Raw genomic sequence first — 11,641 nt, 5'->3', positions numbered from 1 at the left:
AAAAAAAAACCAGAAAAAAGGCCGGGTGTAGTGGCTCACACGTGTAATCCCAGCTCTTTGAGAGGTTGAGGCAGGCCGATCACAAGGTCAGGAGTTCGAGACTAGCCTGGCCAACATAGTGAAAACCTATCCTACTAAAAATACAAAAAAAAATTAGCCAGGCATGTTGGCATGCACCTGTATTCCCAGCTACTGGGGAGGCAGGAGAACTGCTTGAACTCGGGAGGCAGAGGTTGTGGTGGGCTGAGATCGTGCCATGGCACTCCAGTCTGGGCAACAGAGCAAGACTCAGTCTCAGGAAAATAAAATTACAAAAAGTAAATTAAGCCAGAACTTTTACTACATGGTCTGTGGTGCCACGCCCAAATTTGAACTGATGCCTGTAGTTAACTTCCCATCTCCTGGTACCCGAAAGCTATGAAAAATGCAAGTAGCATAAACTTTGCCAAGATACCTGCTTATTTTTCTTTATTAATGCAACTCGACCTCCACCAATGAAGATGAACCAGGTTAACTTTTTAAATCTATAAAACAAGCATCTACAAAATGCTTCCTTATGACATACTATCGTTAGAATGAGCTCAACAAAACTTCCTCCTTAACCCCTCAAAAGAATGGCTAAATATTTTAATCTGGGGTATACATTAACAGGAAATTTTTGCATCAACACTGAGGAATGGTGGGCAGGCCTGCGCCAGTACTGGGGTACTAAGTATCAAGGCAGGGGGACACAAAGGGAAATGGGAGCAAGTCAGACTAACATAAACCTCACGTACAATAACCAATATTTATTCAAAGGACAGAAAGAAAGTCTCTTCTGTCCCTAGCCCTCAGTTCCCAGGATCATCAGATAAGAGAGTTTTAAGAGTGGGCTTAGAAACTTGGTAACCATTTATATTATTTCCATAGAAGGATGTATTCCAAGTATATAACTGCCTTTAGAATAAATCTAGTTCACTGGAAAGTTGGAGATGGCTTATGATTATTCAGTTCTCCAGATGTTACTTGTTATTTTCATGTCCTTCTTACCTTCTAAGTTGATGAGGAATTTCCCTTTAAGCTCAATTACATCTGCAGTCATCTCTCGTGGTTCCTGAGCCAGTAAAGTTGTCTCAGAAGCCATCATTAATTCATTCAACTGAGAGGTGCTGGAAGTCTCTTCAGACTGCAGCATCTGGAAGGAAGCATGTGAAAGTTACAGTTTAGGTTAAATTTTTATCATAAACTGAGGTTAGAAAAAGACACTATAAAATCTCATGTTTAGAGAAGAACCCTTTGGCATACCGTTGCATCCTGAGCAAACACCATTAAATGCATCAAGCCTAATTATCATAAAAGGTTTTAACTAAAGATTTCCATCAACAGTATTTATTGAGAATGCCAGGCACTTCACTTTGCTAGATCCTAAACTGTCTCTTATTTCGAACTGTCACACACAAAAAGCCTGTATGGTGTTTATTGTATTAACTTTACAAATGAAGAAACAAGCAAAGAGAGGTTAACTTGCCCAAGTTTCTCAACTGCAAGTCAAGCTCTGGTCTGTCAGCCTCAAAGCCTTTATTTTTTCATGTATCATTGGTTGATGGGCTAAAATACTGTCTCAACAAGGACCTGCTTTTGTAATGTATAGTGATCGTGGCAATCTATAAACAATATGTAGAATGCTTCTGAAGTAGACCGAATTTGTCTGATAAAGACATTTATCACTGTAATTTTGATCTTCAAAGTGAGTTTGTAAGCTAACCAACACAGACATTGCTTTAAAAAATTAAAGCCCATGAGAAACAGGAGACTCAAAGAGATTAATTTGGTTTTAACAAGTTGATGCAATTAGTAATGGATAGAACCACCACTCCACCTGACAGCTAGTTGGTATGATTCCTAAGGAAAATACATCCATGTTTTTGAAAATTCCAAAGTATTTTTTACAGTAAAATTGATCCAAAACAAGCTGTTATTCTTTTCAGTTTATTACTTAGAAAGACTGAAGTCAAAGGAAACAAACTACAAACATAATATGTAGGAAAAAAGGCCAGGACTGGACTGTGTTACCCTGGCTAGGTCACAGCTTCAGCAGGCCTCACTTCCTCACCTGCAAAATGGAGACTTCCCAAGTTTACATTTTAAAATGTGAACATCTTATTATACCTACTAGCTATTTCAAACTCAAATATCAATCACGATAATTACATCGTTAAACATTTAAATTGAACTTACCAAATAAAATGAGATGGGTATTTTTTAGAAACCTGACACTAACAAAACTTTTTAAAAATATATTCATTGCCAATTCTCTTCTTAAGCATTTAGACTGGAAAAAAAATCACATCATTATGTTAAGCTATAAACCAATCTGGCCAATCAACCCCTAAAAATCCCAAGAAGAAGAGTCTGGTGGCCCTTCTGGAAATAAACATAGGATAAATGCTTTGAAATACATGTTGCAGCTTGCTGGACAAAGTGAATTTTCTTCAGATCTCACAAAATAAAAATGGAAACTCTTTTTGGGTTTAATTCTGGTCCAGATGGACGAAATTCTCAGGAAACCAGACCCTTAATACAAAACTCCCAATTTTTATATATTCAAAGATGACTGAGATCAATTTACATGTCACCTATCTTTTAAATAGTCCTGAGGCCTTTCATTTGAAACAGAACTTTATACCTTTCCTGTTCCTACAGAGTAACATGTACACGTTACATGCACAGAACATGTTTTACAAGACATGGAAAAGAACACAGTGAAGCAGGAAACAAAGAATCAGCGATAATATCAGGATTAGAAGACAGAAACCCTAATTTCTAAATTATTTTTTTAATTTAGACACGTTTTAAAAGTAAATTTTAGGGAAAGCTCTGACACTAATACCATTTCAAAAGGTACATACTGAGGCGTACCTCTATTATCTCAAAAAGCAGTCCCGGTTCTATCACGATGATGACCTTGTACTCAGCTGCATTTTTGCCAGGGATGCTTCCGAGAAATGAATCTCGCATTGCACATGCGCTCTCCACAGCTTCTTCCAACCCAGGCTTCTTCCAGATAGAACTAGTACTAATCCACCCAGTACGGAAAACACTCTTGGGCTCTTCAGAAGAACAAAAACAGTAAACTGCTTTACATACATCCTAAACTGTATAGGAAACTCTAACCATTAATGGGAAATAAGAATTGTTATTTATGGTAATCAAGTGATGAAATATGGAGCCATCCTAATTATTTAGAAAACATTTACATCGGCATTGGAAAACATTTGTTACATTTAAACAAAAGAGAAAATATGTAAGATCTCAAAAAAAAGGATGCTTAGAAAAAATAGAAATATCCCAATATTAACAGCTCTCAGTACTAAGATTATAAGTGACTTCCCCCGCTTTCTACACTTCTATAGTTGCTAATTTTTTACAAACTTAATACAATCAGAAGAAAACAACTATCATAAAATATTCACTAAAAGGCACTATATTTTGTTTTAATAAAACCTAAAATACATTTCAGAACCTTTTTTGTTTTTAAGACAGTCTCACTCTGTCACCCAGGCTGAAGTGCAAGTGGCATGACCTCAGCTCACTGCAACTTCCGCCTCCCAAGTTCAAGCGATTCTTCTGCCTCAGCCTCTCGAGTAGCTGGGATTACAGATGCATGCCACCACACCCAGCTAGTTTTTGTATTTTTAGTAGAGATGGGGTTTCACCGTGTTGGCCTGGCTAGTTTTGAATTCCTGACCTCAAGTGATCCGCCTACCTCAGCTTCCCAAAGTGCTGGGATTACAGGTGTGAGCCACCGCACCCAGCCATTTCAGATCATTTATAAAGGTATTTAAGAAAAAAAGTGATTTCTTGATACTGTCAAGCTGCTAATACATTTCAGAAAGCACTGCAGATGGCAAGGTCACTGTGAAATTTACCCTGCTCCTCTACAAACAGGTACAGACACAAACACACGACCAAGACACACTGTGTCACAGAGCAGTCAATGTAGATGGGTAAGTGCCCTTATATGAAGGAGATAAAATCAGAAGTTGCACCTTCATCAGGGATCTTCTCATTAAGAGAATAAATGAAGTATTCCTTACCTTTAATATAAGGTATGTGCTGGAACACCTCTTCAGCCAGGTGAGGAAGAATGGGAGCAAAAGAACGAACTATTACATCCAAAATTTCAACTAATGCAGTCTGACAAGAGCGTCGTTTGGGGTCATTTTCCTTTTCACAATAAAGCCTGAACAAGAACAACTCATTCAGCAGTTGACAACACTTTATACATATGGTCACCAAGATAGGACCTGCCTCAGGTTGACTTTATGCGTAGTGGCTAATCCTATGGCTCTAATCATCTCCTATTTAAAGGATACAATACACTCCTACAATTTTACTCTGTCCAGGTGTACCCACCTCCTCGAAAGCACCCATGGCTATGCTCTATTATCTGTTTTTCAGGTAGATGACAACTAGAGTCTAGACTACTGTATTAAAGGACTATGAATACGTTAGTTGATGGTATTTAACATGTGGTTAAATACCATCCATTACTATGCTGTTAGTGTTTTAAGAGAAGCAGTGTTTAAGGAGAGGGAGTTATAATCCCTATGTGCAAGGTCCTTGGGGCGCTGACAGGCTGAGGCTAACACCTCAGACTGGACTCATTACCATAAAGACAGGACCGTCACCTGCACACTGGAGCAACAAATGAAGACTGGCATTAAGCCCTCTTCTGCAAGGATACTGCTAACATTATAAGCGGTTACCATATAGTTGCACATATCTCTCTCTCTCTTCCCCTCAGGATTGAGAACTCTGGAGAACAAGCATTATGTTCATCATCTGATACCAGCAGTGATTAGTTTTTGAACTTTATCAAGCACAGGGTTAAGCACATTACTGCTTTTCCTTCTCAATCACGAGGTATTATACTCATTTTACAGATGAAGAAACAGATTACAGAAGAAGTTGCCCCAAATCATAAAGCTAGTAAGCAGGAGGGCAAACCTTTATATGCAGGCTTGACTCCGGAGCCCAATCTGAACTGCACAACACTGCCCATCTTGCTCATCACTGTATCCCCGATGTTTGCCAAACAGAGTAGACACTCAAGAAATAGTTGTTGAGGATTTTTTTGTTGTTGTTGTTTGAGACGGGGTCTCGCTCTGTCACCTCTGTCTCAAATAAGACGGGGTGCTGGACTGCAGGGGCACACTCTTGGCTCGCTGCAACCTCCGCCTCCCAGGTTCAAGTGGTTCTCGTGCCTCTGTCTTCTGAGTAGGCAGATTACAGGCATGCGCCACCATGCCCAGCTAATTTTTGTATTTTTAGTAGACATAGGGTCTGCCATGTTTGCCAGGTTGGTCTCAAATTCCTGGCCTCGTGTGATCCACCCTCCTCAACTTCCCAAAGTGCTGGGGTCACAGGTGTGAGCCGCCGCGCCTGGCCATTGTTAAGCATTTTAATATTTAGTCATACATACCTATCTTTGATTATACTGAAATAAAAGTTAGAGAGTTCTCTGGTATAAAATGTCTGTAACAGCCGAACCACTTTTCCAAAATCATATTGTTTGTATAATTCGGTAATCTAGGGAACAAAAAAGCCAAAATAAATTTGGAAGCTGAGACAGGCAAATGAAAATATAAGTCATCGCAAGCAAAATGTGCTCCTTTCAAAAATATGTTTCAAAGAAACAACTACAAAACAGGCAATATGCAAAACTCCTGGAAATCCTCCAAATGTCATTTCTGGAAAACACATTTGACTATACTCAGAAAATACTATTTTACTCTGAGAACTATGAAAGAACATTAACCAAGAATGAGATTTTAAATAATAAAATCACACCATTTTTGCAACAGCAAATAGTGGAAGTTACCAACAGTTCATTAGTGTTCCCTCATTTATGCCATTTATTTTTCATTTGGGCAAAACTGATGTGTACATCTCTGACTTAAGGGCACATTAATACAAACACACTTCCAATTGTGAGAAAACAATTTTTTTTAAAGGGTCTCACTCTGTCAACCAGCATAGAGTGCAGTGGCACAACCACAGCTCACTGCAGCCTCAAAACCCTGGGCTCAAGTGATCCTCCTGCCTCAGTCTCCCGAGGAGCTTGGGACTACATGCACCCACTAACATGCCCAGCTAATTTTTATAAGTTTTGTAGACATGGGTTCCTGCTCTGTTGCCCAGGCTGGTCGTGAACTGGCCTCAAGCAGAGTGTGAGATTCCGCACCCAGCGAGAAAACACAAATTATTTAAGTCTATGTAAAAATGAGCAAATATCTTATGAGACACAGGAATAGTCGTTTTGGTTATTTCTGTACTTTGTTATGAGGAGCACAACTGCAGATCAATAAAGTATAACTCCACTTTATTTCTTCTTGTTGGAGAAATAGAGCTAAATGTGAGAGAAAAATCCGATCTGAGGGGAAGTCTGGATGTTTTGCTCTAATCTTTTGAGAAACTCGAAAGATCTGGTAACACTTTATACCTAAAGCCAACCTGGGAATGTGTGCAATTTAGCAAGGGTAATTTTTTCAAGAGTGCAATAGTTACTATTTCCAGCAAGGTTTGTTCTACTCAGATAAAACTAAAATGTTAACACACAACATTACTGATATTTCTAGTTTCCAGAAGTTTATTAATTTATATTTACCTTGTTTGCCAAATCCTGCAGTAAGTGTAGCATATACTGGTCTATGACATACATATCATTAACAGGGATGGAATCGGTTTCTGGGTTGAAATCAGCCACATTTCCCAAAAGAAAGCGGAGTGTATTCCTAAGCTATTCATAGGAAGAAAAAATATGCAGTTAAAAACACTTAATGTACCTTCACTTTTCACTGAGAAGTTATTTTATTACTCTGTAACTAAGTTGGAGTCATCCAACCCTTGTCACTTTCTTAATGGGGTACTTTTATTATCATTCCAAATAAGACTACAAATGCAAAAAAACAAAAAGTACACAACAAACTCTTATTCCAATAGCCCAGTTATAGAAACCACCACTGGATTTTAGGGCAAATCACCTTTCAGTAGCCCAGTTTATTCATGTGTGTAGGTCAGAACAATGTTACTTCACTTGCTTCACAGGTGAAAATACAGATACATGGAAAAATGTGAAAGGTTATTGAGTGCATAAAAGTATGAAAAATTAATATAATCTATACTATGCTATATTACATTTTATATATTGTATTAATAAAATATCAAGGATATCATATACAAATTATATAAAATTACTGGTATTCCTACTAATGTTTTGAAACAAATAAATTAACACAGGTTTTTTTTTTGTTGTTGTTGTTGGTTTTTTTTTTTGAGACAGTCTCACTGTTGCCCAAGCTGGAGTGCAGTGGTGCAGTAAGTGACGCGATCTCGGCTCACTGAAACCTCCACCTCCAGGGTTTAAGCGATTCTCCTGCCTCAGCCTTCCAAATAGCTGGGACTACAGACATGCACCACCATACCCAGCTAATTTCTGTATTTTTAGTAGAGACAGGGTTTCCCCATGTTGGCCAGGCTGGTCTCAAACTCCTGACCTCGTGACCTGCCTGCCTCGGCCTTCCAAAGTGCTGAGATTACAGACATGAGCCACCGCACCCGGCCAACACAGGAGATTTTTAAAAGCTCACAATATATGGAGAACTCATTTTCTTTCGGTTCTTATCAGTGCCAAACAAAATGTGTCTCATTTTTTAAAACAATGATTTGGTAAACTTGTCCTTTAGAAACAGGAAGAATAATGGTTCTAACCTTGTTAATATCATCTCTGGCAGCATTGAGCACGGATGGGCCAATTGTAACTTCAGTGAAGACATTGGACGCAGCTACCCACCAGCGAAGGACATCAGCACCATAGGGAGGCTCTTTGCTTTGATCCTTTTCATTGAGGAAGAAAATATAAACAGAATGGCTTTCAATTCCAATTAGCTGAACAATGTTTTAGGTAAAGCTCCTTTTCAGAAATTTTTTAGCACAATGTAAGTATAAACTATATTAGCACTGTAATGAAATAAGGGCTCACAATCTCAAATTAGGCTGTGTCTAAAAACTGGAAAAAGAAAGAGCATGCTCTACAGATGCTAATACCTAATCTCGTCCCTGGTCATGTCCGTTTCCAGCCACTATAGCTGGTGGTTAGACACACAGCCGTGCTGGGGAGGTCTCTATAATAAGGGAGGGAAAGGGGAAGGCCTGCTTTTCCTCTCACTATTTCCTAGCAACTCTGTACACAAAACAATGAATGATTACAGGATGTCAGGAGGGCAGTAAAAAGCCACAGGAGTTACAAAGTGAAAAACCCCCAAACTGTTAGCAACCTCAGATTTGACGTACATTTAAGGCCCGCTTTAATAAAGTGTATGATTTCCAACAATATAATAATGAAATGTGCATTTAGAAGTTGCAATCTCATTTTTTCTGTTATCATTTCCATTTAACTATACAATTACACTTTTTTTTTCCACGTCAGACAGTAATGTGCTCAAAAGGTTTGAGGGAGGCACACCTCACATAACAGTGTGAAAACCGGATCATTACACTTAGAAATCACACTGTAAAACCTCTCAGACGATTAAAAAAGAAACAGCATGGGTTGGGACCTAACTGGAGAGTCAGACCTGGAATGAGATAAAAGGGCCCAATCCCGGCCTCTGCCTTTTTCACTGAAGTCATGTGTTACTTGAGAGTGTAACGGATAGTTTTTATTTTCACACTGACGTAACTATATTAAGGGCTCTGGCTGCCAATTTAAGACCCTTAAAACGAAAATAAAATATATTTTAGAGAATCACTTACTTGTCCTCCATTAATGACAACATCAGGATTAATGACATTCCCAAGAGACTTGGACATCTTTTCTCCCTTTTCTCCAAGGGTAAATCCATGAACAACCACTGTCCTAAAGGGACAAATCAGCTATTTTAATGATAAACACAATTATAACTATCTTTTTGAAGATTATATATAGCTTAAAAAGAATAGGCCGGGCGCGGTGGCTCACGCCTGTAATCCCAGCACTTTGGGAGGCCGAGGTGGGCGGATCACGAGGTCAAGTGATCGAGACCATCCTGGCCAATATGGTGAAACCCCGTCTCTACTAAAAATACAAAAAATAGCCGGGCATGTTGGCACATGCCTGTGGTCCCAGCTACTTGGGAGGCTGAGGCGGAAGAATCGCTTGAACCCCGGAGGCGGAAGTTGCAGTGAGCCGCATTTGCCCCACTGCACTCCAGCCTGGCGACAGAGCTAGACTCCGTCTCAAAAAAAAACCAAAAAGAATATCTAAGTTTGACACAAAAATATGATTTTTCTTGACTGACCATGGATGAAACTTTTTCGTTTTTTTTTTTTTTTTTGAGATGGAGTCTCACTCTTGTTGCCCAGGCTGGAATGCAGTGGCACAATCTCGGCCCACTGCAACCTCTGCCTCCCAGACTCAAGTGATTCTCCTGCCTCAGCCTCCCGAGTAGCTGGGATTACAGGTGCCCGCCACCAGGCCCCACTGATTTTTGTACTTTTAGTAGAGACAGGCTTTCACCACATTGGTCACGCTTGTCTCGAACTCCTGACCTCAGGTGATCCACTCACCTCAGCCTCCCAAAGTGCTGGGATTACAGGCACGGGCCACCGCACCTGGCCGAAATCTTTCCTTAAAAGTCAAATGTGGCTGGGTATGGTGGCTCATGCTTGTAATTTCAACATTTTGGGAGACCAAGGCAGGCAGATCACTTGAGGCCAGGAGTTTGAAATCAGCCTGGCCAACATAGTTAAACCGGTCTCCACTAAAAATACAAAAATTAGCTGGGTGTGGTGGTACGTGCCTATAGTCCCAGCTACTTGGCAGGCTGAGGCACGAGAATCACTTGAACCCAGGAGGCAGAGGTTGCAGTGAGCTGAGATTGAGCCACTGCACTCCAGCCTGGGTGACAGACTAAGACTCCATCACAAAAAATAAAAATTAGTGCTCGCTTCGGCAGCACATATACTAAAATTGGAAAGATACAGAGAAGATTAGCATGGCCCCTGCGCAAGGATGACACACAAATTCGTGAAGCATTCCATATTTTTTAATTTTTTTTTAAAAAAAGGAAAAATTAAAACAAAAAAACTCACTCATAGCTCATGTATCACAATGGTTAAATAGTAAACTCTACTTAAACAAAGGAAAATTTTAGATATTTTAGTCACTAAACAGATTATTTTCTGAGCTTCTGGTATGTACTGATTTTTATTATTAAAACTCACTAAGTTGGAAATAGAAAACTACAGAGACAGAAAGCTGATCAGTGGTTGCTGGGGGCCTGGCGTGGGAGTGAAGATTCCCACAAACGGACATGAGAAAACATTTTAGTGTGTTGGAAATTTTATAAAACCTTTTGTGGTAACAGTGGAAAAACTATATAATTCACTAAAAATCAAAATAATTTTAAAAATGAAAAAATAAAACCAGGAAAATATATGTCTTAAAAAGAGCAGATTATCATCTCAAAATTATTTTTCAAAAGGTAATTTGGAAAAAACAGGATGTGTCCATCCATTGGTCTTTAAAAGTATGTTAAGAAACAAAAACCTGTAAAAGGGCCAGGTGTGGTGGCTCCCGCCTGTAATCCCAGCGTTTTGGAAGACTCAGCGGGTGGATCACTTGAGGTCAGGAGTTCGAGACCAACCTGGCCAACATGGTAAAACCCCATCTCTACTAAAAAAAACAAAAATTAGCCGGGCGTGGTGGCATGCACCTGTAATTCCAGCTACTCGAGAGGCTAAGGCAGGAGAATCGCTTGAACCTGGGAGACAGAGATTGCAGTGAGCCAAGATTGTGCCACTGCACTTCAGCCTAGGCAACAGAGCAAGACTCCATCTCAAAACAAAAATAAAAACAAAAACATGTAAAATGTTCTGGGATAGGTTTTCATCACAAGAGAGCCAAAATCTTAAGCTAAGCTATTTAGGAATCTTTCTGATTTGTATTTTCACTCATGTGTTTGAAAAAGTAGTATGTGCACTAAATAGGAATCCCTAATTTAATACAATTCATGAAAGCAATGTTTCAGTTCATTAGCCACTGTGAACATTACAAGTATAAAGGACATCTGCACTCAGGCTGTCTTCTATCAACTTCAAATATCCTTCACTACATTCCTCCTAGTCCAGTTTTACCACAGGTCAAAGTCTAGTGCTAGGCCGGGCATGGTGGCTCATGCCTATAATTCTACCACTTTGGGAGCCCAAGGCAGGAGGACTGCTTCAGGCCAGGAGTTTGGGACCAGTAGAGGCAATGGGAGGAGAACCCATCTCTAAGAGAAAAACTAAAAATCAGCCAGGTGTGGTGGTGCATGTCTGTAGTCCCAGCTACTCAGGAGGCTGAGGCAGGAGGACTGCTTGAGCTTAGGAGTTGGAGGCTGTAGTGAGCTCTGACCACATCATTGCACTCCAGCCTGGGTGACTGAATGAGGTCCTTTCTCAAAAACAAAACAAAACAAAACAAAACGAAAAACAACTACCTAGGTTCCCCCAACGACTCCAGTCAATGCTGACTTTTTCTTCTAGGAGTAATGATCTGCTTCACACTGACAAGACACCTTGGTGTTGCCTCCTTTTTCCTTTCTCTTTTTTTTTCTTCAAATTCTTTTTTTTTTTTTTT

General features: G+C 39.7%; 1 protein-coding gene and 2 non-coding genes across 4 annotated transcripts in view; 1 reads left to right on the top strand and 2 right to left on the bottom strand.

The window, feature by feature from the left end:
* Positions 1-505: 505 nt before the first annotated feature.
* IARS2 (isoleucyl-tRNA synthetase 2, mitochondrial) overlaps positions 506-11,641 on the bottom strand; it is a 58,961-nt gene continuing 47,825 nt past the window's right edge. The window contains exons 16-22 of one of the 2 annotated variants that reach the window (XM_017526332.2): positions 8,797-8,899; positions 7,753-7,878; positions 6,650-6,781; positions 5,465-5,571; positions 4,077-4,222; positions 2,899-3,089; positions 506-1,195 (exon numbers count right to left, since the gene is read on the bottom strand). In XM_017526332.2, coding sequence (XP_017381821.1) covers positions 983-1,195; positions 2,899-3,089; positions 4,077-4,222; positions 5,465-5,571; positions 6,650-6,781; positions 7,753-7,878; positions 8,797-8,899 — 1,018 coding nt within the window. In that variant the 3' untranslated portion in view covers positions 506-982. The remainder of the gene's footprint in view (positions 1,196-2,898; positions 3,090-4,076; positions 4,223-5,464; positions 5,572-6,649; positions 6,782-7,752; positions 7,879-8,796; positions 8,900-11,641) is intronic. The other variant, XM_017526333.2, reaches the window with a different exon arrangement.
* On the bottom strand, positions 8,465-8,573 carry LOC119470889. Its single transcript, XR_005199854.1, has one exon. It is a non-coding gene; the product is annotated as a small nucleolar RNA U13 (small nucleolar RNA).
* LOC119470868 lies at positions 9,962-10,068 on the top strand. The gene has a single exon (XR_005199836.1). It is a non-coding gene; the product is annotated as a U6 spliceosomal RNA (small nuclear RNA).

Source organism: Cebus imitator, unplaced genomic scaffold, assembly GCF_001604975.1.
Source record: "Cebus imitator isolate Cc_AM_T3 unplaced genomic scaffold, Cebus_imitator-1.0 Scaffold42, whole genome shotgun sequence".
NCBI lineage: Eukaryota > Metazoa > Chordata > Mammalia > Primates > Cebidae > Cebus > Cebus imitator.
Note: the sequence above shows the minus strand (reverse complement) of the source record. Positions and strands in the feature narration are given on the sequence as shown.